The sequence below is a fragment of the Colletotrichum lupini genome, chromosome 2 (genome assembly GCF_023278565.1).
Source record: "Colletotrichum lupini chromosome 2, complete sequence".
Lineage (NCBI taxonomy): Eukaryota > Fungi > Ascomycota > Sordariomycetes > Glomerellales > Glomerellaceae > Colletotrichum > Colletotrichum lupini.
This window is the reverse complement of record NC_064675.1, coordinates 6,746,834-6,768,490: the sequence shown is the minus strand read 5'-3', so window position 1 is coordinate 6,768,490 and position 21,657 is coordinate 6,746,834. Positions and strand designations below refer to the sequence as shown.

Here is a 21,657-nt window from a genome sequence, read left to right as displayed (position 1 = left end):
CGAAAATCAAATCATTCATCGCCCAGGCATAACTATCTACAAGATCCTCATAAAGCAACAGGGAATACCGAATCTTCCGGCTCATCTTCGTTCTCCCGCCCACTCATAGTCTCCAAGAAGGACCATGCGGAAGTTTCAGGATTCGAAAAATGACCCCGTCCGACACCAATGTACGAAAACGGCGGCACCCCTTCAGCCTCTAATGCGTGTGCCCACATCTGCGTGTTGACTGGCGTTGTTTCTTGAGGATTCAGTGAGCCTAGAGGGTTGTTACCGTTATGAACAACGTTTTCGACACAAGCTCGTAGCTTAACGATGTATTCCGGTGACTCTCCCGGGAAACCAGATCTAGTGAGCAGATCCAATCTCTTCGACCATGCCCGTAATACGAAATGTGCCAGAGTCGCGCAGGATTTGTCGGTAACGTTGAATAACCCGGGCCGGAACCGGTAGAGTATTTCAATCTTTTCCCAAGCACGTTGTGCAATGGGTCCTTCAAGTCTTTGTCCCAACAGCACCACGACGTAGAGTAGTACCTCGAATTGGAAGTTGAAATCAGCGAACCAGAGGAAACCCGTATCCTCTGAAGAAGAGTAAAGGAACGACGTATGCTCAAGCATGGAAACAGCCCACATGAAAGCATTGTCCTCTCCGCTCTGAACCACGGCGTCAGGTCTAGGCCCGTCACTAATGCTCTTGATCAAGTGCCGTTTCTGTACAAGAAGAGCCGATATGAGCCCTTGAGCCATGACGTGTACTTGTCCCGCGTGGGGGTTGCATCGATTGTCCAAGATGTGCTGGAGCCCCTGTTCGAACAACTCGAAATGGGTAAGGTAGTAGCTCATCTGCTGTTCTCTCGTTCCCCCTGCTACTGGGGGAGCACCGCCGGACTCATTCAGCTCGCCCATCATTTTCACCGGCTCGAGACCGGGCGTGTCGACTAGAAACTTGGTGATTTTGTGTCGGACCAAGCATAGAATCATCTCTGATGGGCCGTCGCGGTCCGGTGTTGGCTGCGCAGCGGCCGGAAAGATGTCCGCGTCGTTCAAGTTGCTCGGCTCCCTAGCATCCCAGTCCCGAGGGAGCAGCGAGTGGCCAAAGCCGGAGAACAAAGCAAACTTTGCGTCGAGTGATACCAGCTGCCACCATACCCTGCGCCTCATCTCTGATTCAAAGGGCTTCAGGCCAAGCACATCGCCGTCGCGGTGGAGCCCCATCTTTTGAGCGATTCGGATGACGGTGCCGCTGAAGACCCACGAGCTGTGGCGGTCATATCTGTCTTGTAAGGAATACTGCCGATAAAGTCAGTATATCGCTTCGGCTTTCTTAGCTGTGGGGTCGTAGTTACCAAACTTACCAAGTACAGGCAGAGCGACTGGAGAATGACTAGATCGTTAGTACGCATGAAATTGAGCTGCCTCATTGTCTGGCGGATGCCAGCGGAAAACAAGGCCACGGCAGCTTCTTTAGTCTTTTTCAGCGCGGCCAAACATTCCTCCTCTGACATGGCAACAACTGCCATCAAAAAGATGGACAGCAGTAGTGCCATGGTATTTTCTGGCAGACCTTGGGTGCCATTTGTAGCTTCCACGACATAGGGCTGAAAGGTGTGAACATGAATCACTTTGGTGAAGGGATTCACTCGGTCAAGAAAGATTTGCCAAAGCTTGAAAACAAGTGCGGCATCCGGCCAAGCGTCGAGAACTGAAGATTTGGGGGCGTCATCTCCAAGGAGTAGATCTGTGTTTGGGTCGGAAGGCCTGCTATCAAGTGGACTGCTGCGTTCGTTCTCATCAAGGCTGATGAGCTCATCCATGGCTCGGAGCTACGGTAAGGTATGTCATGTGAGTGGTTTGATGTCCAACGATAAGTGCGGAGAATGACGTACCTCCTCATTAACCAGCCCCAAGAGGTAGTTATCCATGAAGGCGAGCTTGCCATTTGGATCTTCTACCAGCTTCCCTTCCGGTGTCCATCTAGAGACCGGAGAAGGGTCCGCCGGACTTTGAGACTGCGACGTCTTTGGCGTGGAGACAGCATTCGGGGAAGCACTTGACGCCACCGCTGGAGCTTGACCACTCAGTAGCTGCTCACAGCGGGCTAGACGTGCTTTGAGAGCTTGATTGTACGGCTTCCTCCCTCGCGGAGGAGCTGGCGTTCCAGGGATGCATTGGCTGGATGACTAGTAGCAACACATCAACCTCAAGTCCTCTAAGGCGCGGAGCAACCCGACGGAACATAACATACCCTAATGCAATTTGCACAAGGAAACACCCGGCTGCACTTGACTTTCCGCTTTTGGCATGCAACGCAGGCAATGAGGCGCCGACCGGTACCTGGCTGGTCACTATCGGGAGATATCGAGTCCGGCCCCGAGGCTCCGGATGGGAAGGTGGCCATGTTTCCCTAGGCGAGACAAGGGCCGAGAGTCCCAGCGGGCCCGAAAGAACAGCCGGCGCTGTGAGGGCAAGAGGGAGGACTTTAACACTGGCCGGAAAGGAGAGGTGACGTGGAGCTTTGTTGCTTCGTGGTATGGGGAGGTCTGCATATGTCACGTCGATACGGGTGCGCAAAAGATGGTGCCGCCTCCTTTTAATTCGCTCTGTACAGAGTTTCTGTCCTTCGGTATCGAAAGTTTGTCCGACGATCCGCAAACCCATGTTTCACTAGCTAGCGCTGTGCGTAATTGCTGAGTCGCCCCCGCTTACCTGGGTCTCTGTAGATAGTGCAATGGGAGTGTCGGATTAAAAGTCATAGCTCAAAGACCTAGCGGCAATAAGCTTGCTGCTAGCATAGCTGAACATACGCGCATCTCTTCATGATTAATTGTATGTTGTTAAAAGCAACATTGTCTCAAGATGGCAGTAGCCTAGTGGCTGGTTCAGGAGCATGAGCTTGGTCTTAACAAGAAATTAGCATAAGCTTTGCATACAATAAGCCATGAGTTAGCACAAGGCATTCAATCTTCATTACCTTACATGTACCTCCATGAACCTTCAATTGATCCCAACTTGAGCCCACTCAACGGGATTCCACATATCATGCCAGAATCTTTACAGACTGCTTGATGGGCAATAAGTGCCCCTTCATATCGATCGCCGCGAGCCGAGAAGGTCTCAGGAACTAAAATACCACACAAAATAAGATGCCAAACTATCAAACCTGGCGCAACATCCCGGAGAAGCGGGCGTCCCAACCGAATCTTCCGCTGCTCTTATTTGGTAACTTTCAGCCTATAGGGTGCAGAGCTATCGTGCTTTAATCTCTGTTATGATTCATGTACTGACGATGCCAAAAGAACAAAGTAGCAAGCAGTTATGGGTGGGCCCATATGCTGCGCATCGCTTATCAGAGCCTACCGCGGCAGTTCAAGGTCAGTCTCGAAACGGACTAAAGCATAAGACTTGAATATTGCGGCTCTATGAGCCCTGGTGCCCGTATTTCACTTCATTCCCAAGTAGAAACGGTATGGTTAGCTTGAAAATCGTAGTTCATATGGCATTGACGACTATTCTCGCTGATCGATGGGCTAGAAAGATGTTAGATACACAACGCTCCACTTTTAGTTAGAAGAAGCATCCTGGGTAATATGCCACCATGAACCTCGTTGGTGTGGATCAATGGGTGTGATGGGAACTCCACCTTAGGTAGTGAAAGCATGATCTTCCATCAGTCCGGACTTATAGCGAAGTCCAAAAAACTGTAATTCACACACTTTACATCTAATCACGTGCTAGTAATTCAATGTGTTCCTTAACCGTCGGAAGCCAAGGTAATCACTGAATATACCATAGCAGATCACGGCAGCACTCACAAGTCCAAATATTCAATCTCGTCCAATCACAAGTCAATTCATAACTTCAGTCTATCTGGGACTCGTCACCAGCGCTTATACCCATTCAAATCAATCAAACAAATAAGTCAAACAAACAGTCAAATATAGGAATTTCAGTAAGTCAAACAATCAAATATTCTAGCCCATATATTTAGTATATTTGATCAAATCTAGAATCTAAGGGTGGGCCCGAATATACCAATAATATACCGAGAAAATACGGTAAAAAAGGGGCCGCCCGGACCCGGATTCGAACACCGGACCTCCGGTATTAAAGTGGGCCCGCCGAACAAATTTTGGTGGCTCCGGCGCAGAATCCACTGCACCATTTACGCCTCTAAACAGGCTATAGAACATTCTAGCAAATCAATCAAATATTCATCAGAAAAGTCAAACAATCAAATATAGCGCGAGAAATCAGCCAAACAATCAAATATGAGGTTCATATTTGATTTGTTTGTATGGGTATAAGCGCTGCTCGTCACGGGTCAATCCGTGTGCTCAATTCAAAGGCGCTGCCAAATTGCGAGTTGAAACATCTCCACCAGTCGGGTCTAGACACCTACTTGGTTCGACCATCGGCGTCCAGCCGCATCTTCTTGACACAATGACACAAACGCTCAATCTCGTCTCCAATTGTAGGTGCAGTATGAACGTGGTTATTCTGCAGCTTGTCGGCAGACGAAAAGTCCCAGTCGGAGCCAAGAATCTTGTTCAGCGCATCATTTGAGAAGCAGCTGCATGATGGATGACAGTAAGAGCAGAGCTTCTTGAAGAATCGATAGTCCTCAGTCTTTCCGTAACACTTCGGATCAGCCCGAGAGGCACTTTTGCAACTGACGTTCTCCTGCTTTAGACGGCTGATCTCCTTGTCGCACTTGGCACAAACACGGACAAAGAAGGTGGTGATACACATGGTGTATTCTTCAAGGTGACTAATCGCCAGGGTGAAAACAGGGGAGCGGAGGACTTACTCGTAAGTTTATTGTGTGTGGAAGATGATGTCGTGATGGGAGAGGCGTGAAAGATTTGCTGACTTCTTTACAAAAAAAGTCTCATTAGCATCATTCATATATCAATATTGAGATTATATACACCCCAACTAACCTTGGAGACTATTCTGCTAGCTTTTGAGCTGAGATATTATCGCATTGTTTGTTCTTGCACTTTACGGTTTTGCGCTTTGTCCATGTAAAAGAACAATGGGATTGAATTACTCATGTCCGACTTGCATGATCAAACACATGCCATGAATAATGGGGCTTTCGTTGAAAATTTCAAAGAACTTTTGATTGAGGGGTATCAATTCGCAGGTAAAAGCTATGTGCAGCTAGAAAAGAAAGAGTATGTACAGCACTCATGTGGTATCATTTACGTCATGCGAATCAAGCGAAGAGATCCCCTCTATATCCCGACTTCTCATCTAGTACTCAGCGAAACGCTCAAGAGTACCAGTTGTTGGGGGTCCACTTGACCTGTTGAGGTTGTTAGCGGGTGTTGTACATTGGAACATATAGGTTGTGTTCGACTTACGTAGCTGGCGTCAATCTTCTTCAGATCAGGGACACCGAGGTTACCGGCATCAATGGCAATCTCGTGCTTGAGAATTTGAATAGCCTTCTCAACACCCTCCTGACCGAAGATGTTGGAGAACATGATGGGGCGGCCGAGACCGACAGCCTTGACACCAAGGGAAAGAAGCTTGAGGACATCAGCGCCGTAGCGGACACCACCGTCGGCGTAGACCTCGATCTTCTGGAAGATCTCGGGGTCCTTCTCGTAGATCTCAAGAGCGACCTCGAGGGAGGAGGGGGAGCCGTCAAGCTGGCGACCGCCGTGGTTGGAAAGGATAATGGCGGGAACCTTGTTCTCGATGGCAGCCTCTGCGTCCTCAACGGTCATGATGCCCTTGATGATGATGGGGAGGTCGGTCATGTTGGACAGCTTGCGGTACTCATCCCAGGTGATGAGGGAGTAGTCGGAGTCGGCGGAGCCGACGGCGAAGCGAGCAGCGCGGTGGCGGTTGCCATCGGCGGCGGAGTCGACGGTGTAGACAATGCCGTTGGCGCCGGAGGCCTTGATGCGGTCAAAGAGGACCTGGGTCGCGGTGTCGTTGGTGGTGAGGTACACCTGCTGGAAGGCGACCTGGCCCTCGGCCTTGACCTCGGCGATCTGCTCAATGGTCTTGGCGGCGTAGAGAGCGGGCATGTAGAGGATGTTCTCCGCAGCAGTGGCCCTCATCAGGTTGAGCTCAGCATCAGCGTGAGCGTAGTCAGCACGGGCAGCAGGGCTGATGAAAATCGGAGCAGAGAAGTTGTGTCCCAGGATGGTAGTGCTGCGCGAGTCAGCGATTTGCGGAAAATCCATGATCCCATCCAAGGGAGTTCATCAAAATAGGAAGCTTGGAAGCTTGGACTTACTTGAGGGTAGACTCAATGTTGGTAATGTCAACTATGGTGCGAGGGCGGAGGCGGTAACGGCCGAAGACCTCGAGGTTGTTGCGGTAAGACCATTCACCGGCGGCACCGTTGCGGTAGTAGGTGTAGTTCTTGATGGGGAGGTAGTTGCGAGCGGCGTACTCGAAGTCGGGAAGGCCAACCATCTGGGTGAGGTTGGGCAGGGCGCCAACAGCGAGGTCACCGAGGGCAAGCTCGATACCGGTATCCGGCTCGTTCAGGAACGGGCGGGTGGCGGCAGCGCCGGCCGCGAGGGCGGAGATGAGAGCAGCACGCATGTTGTCAGATAATGAGCGAATGTAAGTGAGTGATGACGGCGAGCACGTGTGTGATGAATCTCAGAGCCAGATCTCCAGCAAAGGGGACGGTCCTAAGAGTCTTATTTATCATGGCCACGACAATACAGCCAGACGTCACCTTTTTCTCTCTAAGCTCCCCCCTCCCCTATTGTTGGTATACACGTAGGCAGGTCAGACCTTTTGGTTGCGACTAGGTTAATAGGTTAGTATAGGTCTATTGCGTGTGTGTGTAGGAGGGGAAGATCGTGGGCAGAGCCCGCGGTCCCTTAGTAGGTATAGGTAAGTAGAAGGGTCCGTCTATACGGGCCTAGACTGCCTACCTACCACCCCTACCTAACTACCTAATAGGGCCCCTTTTTTGCCTCGTAATCTAATATTAGTAGTCTTTTACTTTTATAGTAAAAAAGGCTAGAATAGGGGCTAGGTCCCCCGCTAGTAAGAACTAGTAGTAAAATCTATAGTTAATCCCCTATTTAAAAATTCCTAAAGCCGTATACTAAAATTTTAATATAGCTTCCGCTATAATTATTCGTATAAAAGTTTTAATATCCCCTCCTTCTAATTACTTCTTAATCCTCTAATATATATAATTTATATACCTAAACTCCTTAAAAATCGTTAAATTTAGCGTAGTTAAAAAAGAGCTTTTTATTAGTCTAACTGCGCCCCGAATACGTGCGTTTCTCTCTAAGCTAAAGCCTAAGAGGCGTATACGTTCGCTAAATAACTTACTACCTATAGTATATTACTATTTTAACTACGTATTACCTATCCTTTTATCTTAACTATAATAATTCCTTTACTAACGAATTATTGGAGGGACTTATTTAGTATACTTTTTATAAACCCGTTAGCTAGGTTATTATTATTACTAATTTAACGGATCTTATAGAGCTCGCGGCGTTTGTATAATTACCTAAGTATTATAATGTCTATTATAAGGCGCTTTTCTTTTATAATACTTAACTTAACGAGGTATTTATATAGTAAGTATAGATTTATATAGACTATAGTAAGGATTTTCGGAACGTTCAGTTATTTAGTAATAAGGTCTAGGGTAGTTAAGATAGTATAAGTAACGTTAATACCTATAACTATTTTATAAACTTTTAATACTAATACGCTCTAAGTAATCCTTTTACTCTTCGTAGAGCTATAGTAAATAATATTATTATTAATTATAAAGCTCTCGTTAGTTTATTCTTTATTTATAAGGATAATAATATAACTTAGCTATAAAGTATAATTAGCGTTATTTATAAATAACCTATTTATAAAAACGAAGAGTTTAGCTATAGTTAGATCTAATAGTACGAATATAAGCCCTCGGTCTAAGTAATCTATTTATTATTTAATATAATAGTTTAGTATAGCGTAGTTAATAAACGATAGATCTACTTAGTATTAAGTAATAAACGACGTATTAAAAGCTATTTTTAGTTAGTAAATTAATATAATATAAGTACCTCGAGCTCGCTACTTAACGAATTATTATTTAGTATTTAATACCGAGGGGTTAACCTACTTAAGCTTCTTCCCTTAGTTTTTCTATCTAAGTACTATATTAATACTTTTTAATAAGATAATCCCGCTATTAAAAATAAGTAGCTCGTTAGTTAATAATTACTATTTTAGTTTAGTTAGTAACTTAGCGCGCTTAAGCTCGGATTCTTTTTTTTAATTAAAAGTCTTATTTAATAGTCTAATAGTATTATCGGTCTATATACTAATAATACTAAATAATCCGCTTTTTCTTATCGAGACTAGTAAGCATAGATCGAACGTAAATATTATTATCTAGAGTATTTTTAAATAATACTTATTATATATTACTTATTAATAAGTATTAGATTTTATAAGATTATATAATAGCTATATAATATATAAAATAGTACCCTTAAGGTATAAATAACGGATCCGAGCTAGTAATTAGGTAAAAACTTTATAATAAAAAGGTTAGCTCGATTATATATATACTTAAGTAATATCTTATAGCTAAACGACGTAGCTTTTTTAGATTAGGGTTAGGGCTAGGGCGAGGATTAAACGTTAACTTATTTTTTAAATTATTAATAATTATATAAAGATCTCCCTCTTCCTCTTATTATTATACCCTTATATAACTAAGTAAGACTTTTTAATAAAGTTAAGTCCTAGGTTCTTAATCTCGTTAACGAATCGAGACTTAAATATCTTTATATCCCTATATTTAGGGCTAAGTTAAACGAATTTAATTACCCCTCTCTTTACTAGTCCTAAAAGCTCCTTATTAGTAGATTTTATAAAAGGTGCTCCTAGGGTAATAATAATACCCTTATTACGGAGCTTAGTAACTAGCTTAAAATTTACCTCCTCTTTAAATATAAAGTAAGTTATAGTTATAAAAGTATTACTACGGCCGCGCCGTATTAATATTCTTTTAGTCCTCTTACTTTATAATAAAGGGTTATTATTAATTATAACAATAATCTCGTTAAGGACTTTGTTTATAGCGGCGCTACTATTAGTTAATTAGTTAATTATAAGGATTAGTAAGTAGTCGACGTGCTTTATTATCGTAGCCGGCGGCTTAGGGTCGACCTTTTCTAAGTATTAGGGTTTAATTATAGTAGCTTAGAAGCTTATTAGGCCGTAAAGTAATTCTATTATATAAGTAGTACTATTTATTAAAATAAGCTTAAATAGGCCTTTCTATCCCTTACCTTCTTACTAGACTTTAATATTTAATTATAGTAATAAATTAATAACATAGGAGATATTTAGTCCGTTTTAAGTAGCTAGTACCTCGCTTACTTACTTATTAATATAAAGTCTACGGACTTCCCTTATTACTTTTTTAATTACCTCTATACGTTAAGTAATATTTAATAACGGTAGAGATTTGTTAGAAGTGCGCAGAAAAGCTCCGAAAATAAGGAATATAAAAACGAGGCTATTTAGGCTAACTATATCGTTAACTACTTTAATTATAGCCTAAAGTATAGCCTCCGCGCTTATCGATAAGCACTTATTTTAAATAATATCTTATGCCCTTTTAAGTACTACGTAGTATTTCTTAGCTTTATTAACACTATTATAAGCTTCGATAGGTACTTCTTTAACCTTAATAAATATAAATTTAGTAAAAGATTTAAACTTTACGGCGCTAAAGTTCTTATTAATATTTATAATAATTTAGTCTAACGGACTAAGGTAGACGTCGATCTAATATAGCTAAAGAGCCTTTTATATATACTTCGTAGTTATATTTACGAGGAACCTTGCTATTTAAAAAGAAGTAGTAATATCGACGACGTAAAGTACTAGTTAGTTAGTACCCTTATAATCTATTAAGTATATTACGTTAATTACGACTTTATAATTAAAATCGTAATTATCTCGTAAAGTAAATTTAAATCGGCTAGGGGTAGTAGCGTTAAGTTAGTATTATTAGTAAATCTTTATAAACTTTTCGAGGGCTACGATCTCTATATTATTACTAAACTACTAGAGTAGTTTTAAAAAATAAAGAACTAAAGGGTAGCTAAAGCGCCGATATAAGTAGCGCAATTCGCCCTTTATTAAGTAATTAGCGATAGCTTTTTTATTATCGAGGAGCAGAAGCTAAGGGTGTCCCTATTTACGAATAATAAGTACTATAATATCTCCCTTAACTAGTAGGTTATTAATATTATTAAAATATACTCTTAGCTTATTTATATTCCTTAAGTAGTATAAAAAAGGAGTATTAATTAGTAAGATATAAAAAGTAATATTACCGAATGGGGTACTAACGACTATAGATCTTAATAACCTTACGGGTTTATTATTACTAAATTAAATACCTACCTCGCTAGCTCTAGAGGTATTAAGAATAACTTTAAGTTATTATTATTATAATACGAGGAGTTAAGGATAGCCCGTAGTTAAGAATTCCGTAGCGCCGGTATTAAGTATAATACCTTAGAAATCCCTTAATAAGTACTTCTTATTTAACGAGAAGGAGGTCGCTAGTTCCGTAGGCTTAGTTAACTTATTAATAAAAGTAGTACTAATAAGGCTATACTCTATTACCTAAGTAGCGAGGATATTTATAAAGGTTCTATTATTAATAGTAGTTATAAAGTATATTATTAAGATCTAGACTTCGTCCTTATAGTTATTTTTATAGTTAAAGTTGAGGCTATTAAAGTATTAAATTATAGTATTATTATCGTCGTCGTTAATAAGGGCGGTTCCCTTATAAAAGGCAAGGAACTATAAGTATAAGCTCGGTATAGATCTCTCGTTTCTTTCCTTACTATCTTTATACTTCTTATATACTTAACGTCGCTCTTCTTTTAAGTACTTAGTTAATTAATAACCGGTCTTATAATAAATAAAATACTTTTTATTAGTAGTACCGTAGCTATGTTAATTCCGCTTATTAAATCGGGTCCTTTTATTAAAGCTACTGTAAGTATAGTCGGTTTAATAAGTAGCGGGGACCTCTTTATTATAAATACTATTTTAAAAATATTACTATTACTTATTACGGTTGCGCTCTCTCTCTATAGTATTAATCGAAGTGCTAAGCTAGTAGTAAATATTAATAAATATAGGTACCGGGTTAAGTATAGTAAGTCTATATTCTAGTATATTACTTACGTAATAGAGGAGTTAATTACTTATATTAAAAATAGATCCCTAGGTAGCTAGCGCCTTATAAAGGATTATAATACGGTTAATTAGCGCTTATAGAATTTATTAGTTCGACTTACTTAGGTTCTCGCGACCTATAGAGTATTAGTAAAGGTTATAGAGCTTAGCGAGGTAGTTCTAATAGTTCGTAAGTAGCTCGAAGTATTCCTAGGTCTTTTAATATATTATATTAAAGCTAAGCGGGTTAGAAATACTACTAAGTTAGTTAAAGTAGAAGGTTAATGCCCTTCCCTTAAGTATATTTAGGAAAGTACCGGAATAGTATCGTCCGCTAATTCCTACCTATTAGTATAGTACTTTAAAGATCTAAAGCTTTTTATTAAAAATATCGTATTTCTTATTACTATACTTATTTTTATTATTATAGAGCTTAGCGAGGTTAATTAATTAGTGGGTATTAAGTATAATATCGTCTTTAGTTTTTATATCGAAGTATAGTATTTAACGGGGTAGATTTTGCTATTAAGTAATAATAACTTTATTCTCTAGTTCTTTTTTTTCTTTTTCTTAGAGAGGTAGTAAGTCGGTTAGTTAATAATAAGGCTAAGGTCGGAATTTTAATTACTAAGATTAAGCGAGTTAGGGTTATGCGGATTCCCTTATTATCTCTCTAGCTTACTAAATAAAATCGTTAGTATTTATTAACTACGGGAGTAGTAAATAAAAGAAGTAAAGATCGTAATATAATATATTAAAATATTTAATACGGCTATAGTAAGCTATAATCTTTTTAAAAGTCTAAGTAGAGAAGTATTAAGTATTAAGGGTATTAGTAATCTTTTCTATTATTTAACTACGATTTTTAATTATTAAATTAATACTATTATTTATAAAGAAGTCTCTTAGCTTCTTAAGAATCGCACTTTTTATTCTTAAAAAGTCCCCTACTTCCTAGCTTTAGAAGTCGGTTTTAAAATCCTTTTATAGCTCCTTACCCGTTAGGCCGTCTCGATAGTAATATCTTATTATATAGAGGATAAAGGTATTAAGCTTTTTATCGTTCGTAAAGGTAGGTATAATATTAAATAAGCCCTATTAAGTTAGGTTAACGTAGTCTTATTAGCGAATTAGAATTAAGTATAGTTCCGTAATTTAAGAGTATAGGTAGGCTAGAAGTAATATTAACTAATCGTTAGACCCTTCTTACTTATTACTAAGGCTAGTAGTTATTATAATATATTTACGAAGTAAGTTATATAATAGAAGATTACCGTAAGATATAATTATTATATTATAATTATAATATAACGTTAGTTAGGTTAAAAAGAGTAATAAGTCGGTCGTAGCGATCGTTTTAATAGTAATAAGCGGGCTATTATTACTAATTAAAAAATTCTGCTCTTTTAACGAGGTATATAGACAGAAGGTTATTAAGGTCGGTAGAAAGTCGTAAAAAGAGAAAAAAGGCCTTTTATAACCGTACTTTTAGTAATAAATAGAGGATTCTATTAGTTACTAATTAGCGATTCTTTTTAGTACTTCTCGTACTTTCTTTTACTAGTCTAGTCTCGGAGCTTTTGTTAGGTTAAAAAGAGGTAGATTTATTAAGAATATAAAATAGATCTTTATTACTACTACTAACGAGATCTTTTCCTTTCCTTAGTGTCTTAGAACACTTTACTATTAGTAAGAAATTCGCTATTAACGTACTTATAATTCCGAAGGTCTTATTATTACTAAGTACTAGTACGCTAGCGATCGTTAAATTAATCTCTTAGTAATTAATCTCCTCTTACTTATTACTAATTTAAAGTAGTACTTAGTTATAATATATTTAAAATAGATTTCTTTACGAGCGGTTCGATTAGAGAGAAGTTAGTAGTAATAATAAGGCTAGTAAAAATAATATTAATAATAGAAGCGAGGTTAATAGTAGTAGTAAAGTAGTTAATCCTTTTGCGGTAGTAGTCTTAATAAAAAAGATCGTATATAATAAAGCGCGCTCTTAATAGCTTATAATTAGTTAATTAGTTATTAGTTAGCGGTAGTAAAAGAGAGCTGAGGTAGTATAAACTAGGCCGCTTATTATTAATTAAATAAATAGAACTAAGTTAATAAGTCGGAATAGCTAGTAAAGTAAGTTAAGGCTATTTCTTTTATAGTTATATCCTTACTAACCTGCGGTAGAAATATATATAAAATTTAATTATTAATTAGTGTTAGTATATACGTAGGTAGGTTAGACCTTTTAGTCGCGACTAGGTTAATAAGTTAGTATAGGTCTATTGCGTATGTGTATAAGAGGGGAAGATCGTGGGCAGAGCCCGCGGTCCCTCAGTGGGTATAGGTAGGTGGAAGGGTCCGTCTGCACGGGCCCAGACTGCCTACCTACCACCCCTACCTAACTACCTAATAGGGCCCCTTTTCTGCCTCGTAATCCAACACCTATACTGCAATGTTCTTGGCGTCGCTCCGAGCCTCCTTGCTCATATCCGGATTCGGTTCGACGAGCGGGCCAAGCGGTTGCTACCCAAAGTCTACATGTTTAGAGGTATTATCCCAACGGACTCCATGACGTGCGCCATGGGTGTCGTTGAGCACCAGGAGAAGTCCGCAGGAACGGGGACAGCGGCCCCGTTTTCCAATGTTGAGATGCCAGTGGGAGCTTCTCTCTGAGTCTCTGCGCATGATGCCCCCGACGCTGGGGAATGGGCTGCATCCAGGGAAGGTCGGTCTTGGCGAACGGGCTGTCTTGATTCTTTCGGACAAGTCGGGTGGCACTCTGTAGTCCCAGGAAACTTGAATAGGCGGGTCTACTACTACGTAGAGGAGAACCCAGGCCCCAAATCCGGAAGCTTGACTTGCACCTGTCATGAGAGAATGACTGTGGGATAGCAGCGATGGTTCAAACTCAGATAGACGATGTCGACCCGCTGCCAAGCTTAATGGTGCTGCAATGCCTCCCTGATCCGGGGAGAAGCCCGTTATCAGATCTTGTAGGGTGGACCAGCGAGTGCCGTTAACGACCCAAGAACTGACGTATCAAGTTGATGGAAGACTGATGGGATGGAGCTAGTTTCACGTTTTTTTCCTTCTCTTCTTCTGCCTTCCTGTCTGTGCTCCCCCTCGGTTACCCTCGACGACAGGGTCTAGAAAAAGGTCAGCCACTGACAGTTGGCCGGCAAGGATAGAGCGGGTAACTGACTCGCCCTGGGAGGATATTTGGTAGCTTAATAAGGCGCTACCATGGCTGAATAATAACGGAGCCAAGTTAATAAGCCAAGTCGTCGCACGGGGGGTGGGCAATGCTCCTAGCCAGCACATACGGCAGACTACAAGAGGCACTCCGCTAAAACACTTTTTTTATATATTAAAGTAGAAATCGTATTTTACGGTTACCCTATTACCTAAGATAGGGTCTAAATTAGTATAATAACTTATAAATAGGGGTTATAAAGATTTATAACTTAAGAAATACTTTAATTTTATAATATATTAAACCGTATAATAATATATAAAATTACGTAATATCGTACTTTAATATAAAAGTTTTTTTTCTTCTTATAACTTTATTATAAAAATAATTACTATTTTTTACCCTCTTATAAATAAAAATCACTCTTTATTTAAGTTATTAAACTAATAGCTCGCTTATAAATATTATAATATAGATTTATAATAACTTTGAGTTTTTATATAAAACGTTACTAAACTAATTAACTTTATAATACCTCTTTATAAAGCTATTTTAAAACGACTAATGAATAATTATACTTATATAAGCTCTACCCTTTTTATATAATAAGAATATATAAATATATAAGCCTTAATATTAATAAAATCTCTTTTTATAGGCTTAAAAGAGCGAGAACGAAGTATTTAGTAAATAAAAAAAGAGCTAAAGTAATTATTGATAATTAATATCGTTATTATATTATATAACGTATCCTTTTTTAAGAACGAACTTAACGGTTTCTAAGTAACGACTTATATTAATATCTAAGTTATTAAAAAGTTTATTAAGAAAGTTTAGTTTGATCGCTTTTTAATATTTATTTCATATTAGAATATAATACGATTTATTATTTTATATTTTATAATAAATTAGTAAATTCTTTTAATAAAGGAGATAGCATTTTTAATTAATATAAAAAATCCTTATAATATCTTAAAATATTATAAAGTAACATACGAAGTTATAAATTTAAAAAAATTCCTTTTTAAAGCTACGATTTTATATAAAGAAAATGATTACTAACTTTTTATTATTTCTTAAATTAGAATTAAGTTACTAATTATTAAACCTTAATTAATAAAAAAGAAAAAAGGTTATATAAAGCTAATTATAATTAAAACTTTAAGTAAAACGACGTATAGAAATATTTTAAAAACACGGCTTTTAATAAGTATTAATATTAAACTAATAATAAAAATTAAAGAAGAATTATTAATTAAATAAAAAAAGGAGATTATTAAAAAAGAGGTAAAAGCTAAGAAAAAGGTTAAAAAAGATAAAAACGATAGGAAAAACGAGATTATAGTAGTTTAATAAGAAGATAAAGTTTATAGTAATAAATGACTTAGTATACTATAAGAATAGAAACGAGCATTCTTATTAATAAAGAGTTTAGAATAAATTATAATTATATTTATAATTTCTTTTCGTCCTTAGTATTACTTATAATTACGAAGTTATTTAATATTTTAAAATTAATTCTAAAGTCTTTTAATCTCTACTTAACTTATATAATACCGCCCTATAGTTTATTAAATAAAATAATTTCTAATTAAAGCTTATTATATATATATTATTTTAAATAAATATAAAAATATCAATACGCTTTAAAATAAATATAATTGGCCTTATTAAACTTCGTACTTTTAGCTAATATAGTTAGAGAGCTCTTAATAATTAAAGTATAAATTTATAAAACAGCTTAAAGAAGATATATATTTAGATTATTACTATTCTAAATAATATTTAATAGTTATTAAACTTAGTTTTAGTTAATTAGCTATATAAAGTCTTATATAGTTCGTAATATAAGTTAATAATATAATTACTATAGCTAACTAGAAATAACGTAAGGGCGACCTTTTTAATAACGAATTCGATAAGAGTTCTAAATTTATACGAAGTTAATAAAATTAGAACGAATTAGTAGTATATATATAAATAGAAGTATAATCTAGTTAGAGAGTATATTTATATAGAATAGCCCTTAGAACTTAAGTAGTTAGAAGTATTTTTATAAATATAAGTATACTTGTATATATTAAAATATATATTACTTACTTATTAATATACTAATCTACTTTAATAAAAACGATTTTACTAACTCTTAATCTTAATATTATAAATACTTTTACTAAAGATTTAGTAATTACGGAATATAATTGAACTTTCTACTATTAAATAGTATTATAAAAAGTAATAATGAATACTAAATATAAAAACGGTTTCTTTCCCTCGGTTAAAACGAACTCGTAATAATATAAATCCCCGTTATTAAATAATAGTAAAATATTATATAAATATATTCTGGGACGTATAGGTAAAAACCCCTGTATAGAACTATATAATAAACCGTAAATAAGTATTAATACTAATATAGATCTTAAATCTAAATAGTAAAAGCTTATTATACGTATTTAAAAACCAAATATAATTTAGTTTAGGAATCGTAAACCCTTTATAATAGTACCTTATTTTACTTAACTAATCTTAAACTTATTATAAAAAGGTTTTGTAATATATAAAGTAAAGTTTATTTTAGTTAATAATATAAGCTTATTAACGAACTTATATATAAAAATACTCTCTACTATACTTTTTAATATAGCGAGTAACCTCTAATATATTAAAAAAGAACTTTTCTAATTATTATTATATAATTACGAGCTATTTTAGTATTTATTATTACTAAAGCTAATTTTATTAACGAAGTATTAATAATCCTATAGCCGTAATTATAAATCCTTTAGACTAGAGTTAAAAAAGGATATTTTTATTATTTAAGTATTATTAAAAAAATTAATTCTTAAATATAAATTAATAGATCCTTAAAAAAGACCGTACGCTCTTTTTATTATAAGTCCTATTTTATAAGTTAATATTTAAAAGTTCGTTTTATAATTTTAATACTAAAAACTATAAAAATATATATAATAATTATATTATAGGTCTAATTACTCTCTAACTTTATAATAATTATTGTTCGATATAGTAAAAGATTAATACGTAGTTATACTATTCTAAAAAAGTAATAATATATAAAATAAGAAATTAAAAAAGAAATTTTAAGTAAGGGGTAAATATTTATATATAATTATAGTAATATATAAGGGTATCCTTTTATTTATAAAGTCTTATAAGTATATATATAAAAATATAAATACTTATAGGGATCTATAATGCTAAAAAGGATAGAAAAGTATATAACGATAATATATAATAAATAAAAGTTCTATAATTTTATTAAAAACGTTAAACTTTAGGGGGAGCCTTTATATAGTTAGTTATAGCTTTTTACGGACTAAACTAAGTACGTATACTCTAGCTTATAATTAGTCAGTACCCTATAACTCCGTAGGGGCCTTACTACCTAAGTATTAAACCTAACTATACTATATTTTAATATATACCTATATAAACTCTTATACTATATTATATAAGAATATCGAATTAATTACTCTTTATTTAGAGTTTATATAAGTTAATAACGCTCTTTATAATCTTATATATTATTATATATACCCTCTTTATTATCTTTAGCTTACTTAGCTACTTATTTAAGGGCTTTTATTATTATATAGAGGTATATAATAAGAATAATACTTAGAGATTTAAATAGAGCGCTAATATAAACTTTATTATAACTTTTATAATTATAACTACGCTTAACGACTTTAATAAGTATATTATAAACTAATATAAACCGTTAGTAAATTATAAATAGATATAACGTAATATAGGGTAATATATAAATAATAATAGGAGACGTAACGAGCGTATACTTATATATAATAAATATATAGTTATAATTAAAATAGCCCTTATTTATAAAAATAACGTAATTAATAAAAATACTTTTATTAGCTTTATAACGGGCGCACGACTCGGTACTAGTCTTAGTATTACTATATACGGTTATTTAAATAGTATTAGTAGCCTAAGTACGAGTTATAATAATATTTAGGGGTATATAATAACTATTCTTAGTAATCTTAGGGTTAAGCTTAATTTAACGCTAGGGTTAAATTATATAAGTTAATATAATAATATTAAATAGTATAGGGTAGTATATACTAACTTATATAATATTAAAATTATAGATTTAGTAAAAAGTCTTTAAAAAGGAAGATAAAGAGCTTATAAATAATATAAAATCTATATAATAAGGAAGCTATTATATAGAGGTATATATATTAATAAGGAGGTAAGAGGTTATTTTATAAGACGTAAAGTTATTAAAGTACTATATAAGTTAGTATACGGGGACTATTAAGAGCTATATACCCTTAATACGGGCTAAAACGCTATATTAAGCGCTTATTATAAATATTATATAGCGTACGCAATTATTAAAAAAGGGAGTATCTTATACGAAATTATTAGTATATATATATATATATAAATAGTTAATACTAAAGAAAAAAGTAAATAAAAAGAATTAAATTATAAATAAGTATATATACGTAATTATACTTATCATTGCGCGTATATTAGCTTAAGAAAAAGCACAATTATTAATTAGTAAAAATTATATTAGTAATTATGTATAAAATTGCCTAATTATACCTAATTAATATTTCTAATTAGTAAATTGCGAATATTGCACTTATAATTGCGTATATAATTAGGTAATAATAATAAAAGTAAAATAGAAAAGGGTATAAAGTATAATAAAGTAAAATATAGTTACTAATAAGTAACTATAAGGGCATAAGCGGATTACTTACCTTACTTAAGGAATATTAGGTTAGTTAAGAGGAAAGGGAAATTAATTAGTAATAGAAATTAGTAAGGAAAATATACCCCCTAGCTACCCTACTTTTACTAAGTAGTATAACCGCCCTTATATAACCGCTATTACCTATAGTTATAAGCAATTCTTTATAATAATATACGGGATTTATTATAATATTTATTTATATATATGAGAAAGTCGTGCTATTAATGCCTAAAATTTATAGTAGCCGTAGGTCTATTAGAAAGAACGGTTTTGGCAGAGTGCCTCTTGCAGTCTGCCGTAGCACATGACACCAGCCCAGCCAGCGGGATGGGGCTTGGACAAGCGCGCGGGTGGTGACAGCGTGAATGGGGACTACAACGCTCTCGGGAAGCGAAGGTCCCAGAGGTCTGGATTGCAATTGTTGGCCCGGTCCTGGGGGGATCCCACGTCACGGACAGACTCCTGTCCCCGATTGAGAGACATTTGGGGGCTTTCACGCTTACAGAATTTCGGTCGACTTCCGATTGTCAGGCATCGTGAGGATTAGGAAGTTGAAAAAGGGCGAGGATATCCTGCCAGCAGCTCCCGCTATTCTGCCCCCAAGTGTGGCTACGGCCGCCACACGACCGCCGGTCTTGGGCACACACGTAAGCTGGGCTCTGCGTAGTCAGCATTCAAGTAGGTTAGGCTAATCAGAGGCCGTTAATTAACTTAAATTATTTTAATAAAAAGTACGGTAATTAACGCGTTAGCCTAAGTCGACGTATTAGCCTAAGTCGACGATTCCGTCGAATTAGCCTAATTAGCCTAATTACCTAGCTACCTAGCTACCTAATTAACTCGCTCGAAAAGCTAGCAGCGGCCTGCTAGCGGCAGTTTATAAACGAGGTTAAGGATTTATAACGCTTATTTAGGTAGGTTAACTCTGCGAGGCGTTGCTGCTTTTAATCGTAACTACTATCTCGTAGGTAGCAAGTGTTCTAGCCTCGGGTAGGGTAGCGCTGGCCGTAAAGTAGGTAGTCGTACTCTACGTAGTCGTATTAATAAACGAAGGGATCGTTAACTTCGTAATTATTCTCTTCTTATGGCATATTAACGTTAGGAATAGCTTTAATTAGCGGTAGCGGCAGCGGTAGCGACTGTGAGGTCGACGAAGTAGTGGTTATAGGTGGGTAGGTAGGTAGGTAGGTAGGTAGGTGGGTGGGTATGGGCAGCTGGGCTCCGGGCTCGGAGGCAGGGGCTGCCGCAGCCACACTTGGGGGCAGAATAGCGGGAGCTGCTGGCAGGATATCCTCGCCCTTGAAAAAACTTCTGAACATGATGATTCCTAGCTTACCTCATTTCCATCCGATGTCAAGCCGCCCACGTGTCTTTAGGGATTCCTGAAGGTTAGTCCTAGGTTCTTAGTGCACTGAGCTCTACAGAGAACGGGCATTACTTTTCCCTCTGATCTCCCTTAATTGTTTGTTTGTTGTTTGCGGTTGAGAGTGCATTATGCTTGAATCGTCCGGTGTCTGGAAAACATTTCCTCGCTTTCTTCTTCAGAAACAGGGGTAAGCCTCCCGCCAAAGAGAAAAAGGGAGGTCGCATCTCCCGTCACATTCCAATGCTACCTACCACATTCGCACATGACGTATCCTGGAAGCGAGATTTTATTCTATAGCCCCCTCCGGTTCATTCTCTTTTTCTTTTCTCTCTTTCTTGGACTGGGTCTCGCCCCAAGTTGAGAAGGAGTTGAAAAGAAATTTTGACCCTCAACTTGCTCAACTGGATTCCACTAGAAAACAGTCCTCGCAGTTTCCATCGCGAAAATTTCCGAATCCTCGACCAGGGTCCTGTTTAGGCGTTGACAATGCCGAGTAGCAACATCCGTCTATCGGACTTATGACCGGCCGCACTCACCAAATGTCGGATCCGTGTGGGAGCCCCTCGACCTTCCGGGAACAGTTTGCTGCCGGTGGTGGCAACCGAACACGACGCAGGCGTACGCCACGTAGAAAAGATCGCCGCGCTTCGCCAAGGACTCTTGGACTCCGCGAGAGCCGTCAATTGTAACGGTGAGGCAGCCGATGACAGTGCATTCTCGGCCTTGGTAACCGATAACGAGCACAGACAATGAATGGCCTATAGCCCCATGCTGCTCCCCCGTCCGTCGATAACTGTCACGTAACAGGGATAGTAATCGCACCTCACAAAGTGCCCGTCACGTGCCGAATCACGTGTCTATCTTAGATATCGTGTATATAGACCTTTTCCTTTTGTCTATTTCCACTTTGATAGTTAAGCCACTTTACCACACTCCGTATGCCCATTGCTGCGTGCCATAACTCGTGACAATAACTGAGCAGTTGTCCGTGGGGGTAAATACTCAAAGAGACAGGTCCTGTGATGCTAACCCTCTCGATGGAAACCTGAAGATGATGGAGTTTGGCCCCGTTCTTAACTGACTTGTGGGTACCGGGCCGCTGGTTCGTCTGAAAAATTTTGCGGAT

The 21,657-nt window shown here is 37.0% G+C and overlaps 6 protein-coding genes across 6 annotated transcripts; all 6 read right to left on the bottom strand.

The window, feature by feature from the left end:
- Positions 1-47: 47 nt before the first annotated feature.
- CLUP02_04377 (uncharacterized protein) lies at positions 48-2,400 on the bottom strand (the record flags this gene model as incomplete). Its single annotated transcript, XM_049283390.1, has 4 exons — positions 48-1,292; positions 1,358-1,825; positions 1,889-2,182; positions 2,248-2,400. 4 exons carry the CDS (start codon positions 2,398-2,400, stop codon positions 48-50), a joined length of 2,160 nt encoding a protein of 719 aa, XP_049140533.1.
- A 1,605-nt stretch (positions 2,401-4,005) lies between these two features.
- CLUP02_04376 (uncharacterized protein) lies at positions 4,006-4,164 on the bottom strand (the record flags this gene model as incomplete). The annotated part of the gene is made up of 1 exon (XM_049283389.1): positions 4,006-4,164. The coding sequence occupies one exon, from the start codon at positions 4,162-4,164 to the stop codon at positions 4,006-4,008; it is 159 nt and encodes a 52-aa protein (XP_049140532.1).
- Positions 4,165-4,397: 233 nt separating this feature from the next.
- CLUP02_04375 (uncharacterized protein) lies at positions 4,398-4,751 on the bottom strand (the record flags this gene model as incomplete). The annotated part of the gene is made up of 1 exon (XM_049283388.1): positions 4,398-4,751. One exon carries the CDS (start codon positions 4,749-4,751, stop codon positions 4,398-4,400), a length of 354 nt encoding a protein of 117 aa, XP_049140531.1.
- Positions 4,752-5,277: 526 nt separating this feature from the next.
- On the bottom strand, positions 5,278-6,569 carry CLUP02_04374 (FMN-dependent dehydrogenase; the record flags this gene model as incomplete). The annotated part of the gene is made up of 3 exons (XM_049283387.1): positions 5,278-5,310; positions 5,369-6,170; positions 6,256-6,569. The coding sequence occupies 3 exons, from the start codon at positions 6,567-6,569 to the stop codon at positions 5,278-5,280; spliced, it is 1,149 nt and encodes a 382-aa protein (XP_049140530.1).
- A 3,636-nt stretch (positions 6,570-10,205) lies between these two features.
- On the bottom strand, positions 10,206-10,406 carry CLUP02_04373 (uncharacterized protein; the record flags this gene model as incomplete). The annotated part of the gene is made up of 1 exon (XM_049283386.1): positions 10,206-10,406. A coding segment is annotated over one exon (201 nt), but the record flags the coding sequence as incomplete, so codon positions are not given.
- A 3,882-nt stretch (positions 10,407-14,288) lies between these two features.
- CLUP02_04372 (uncharacterized protein) lies at positions 14,289-14,534 on the bottom strand (the record flags this gene model as incomplete). Its single annotated transcript, XM_049283385.1, has 1 exon — positions 14,289-14,534. The coding sequence occupies one exon, from the start codon at positions 14,532-14,534 to the stop codon at positions 14,289-14,291; it is 246 nt and encodes an 81-aa protein (XP_049140528.1).
- Between the last annotated feature and the right edge of the window lie 7,123 nt (positions 14,535-21,657).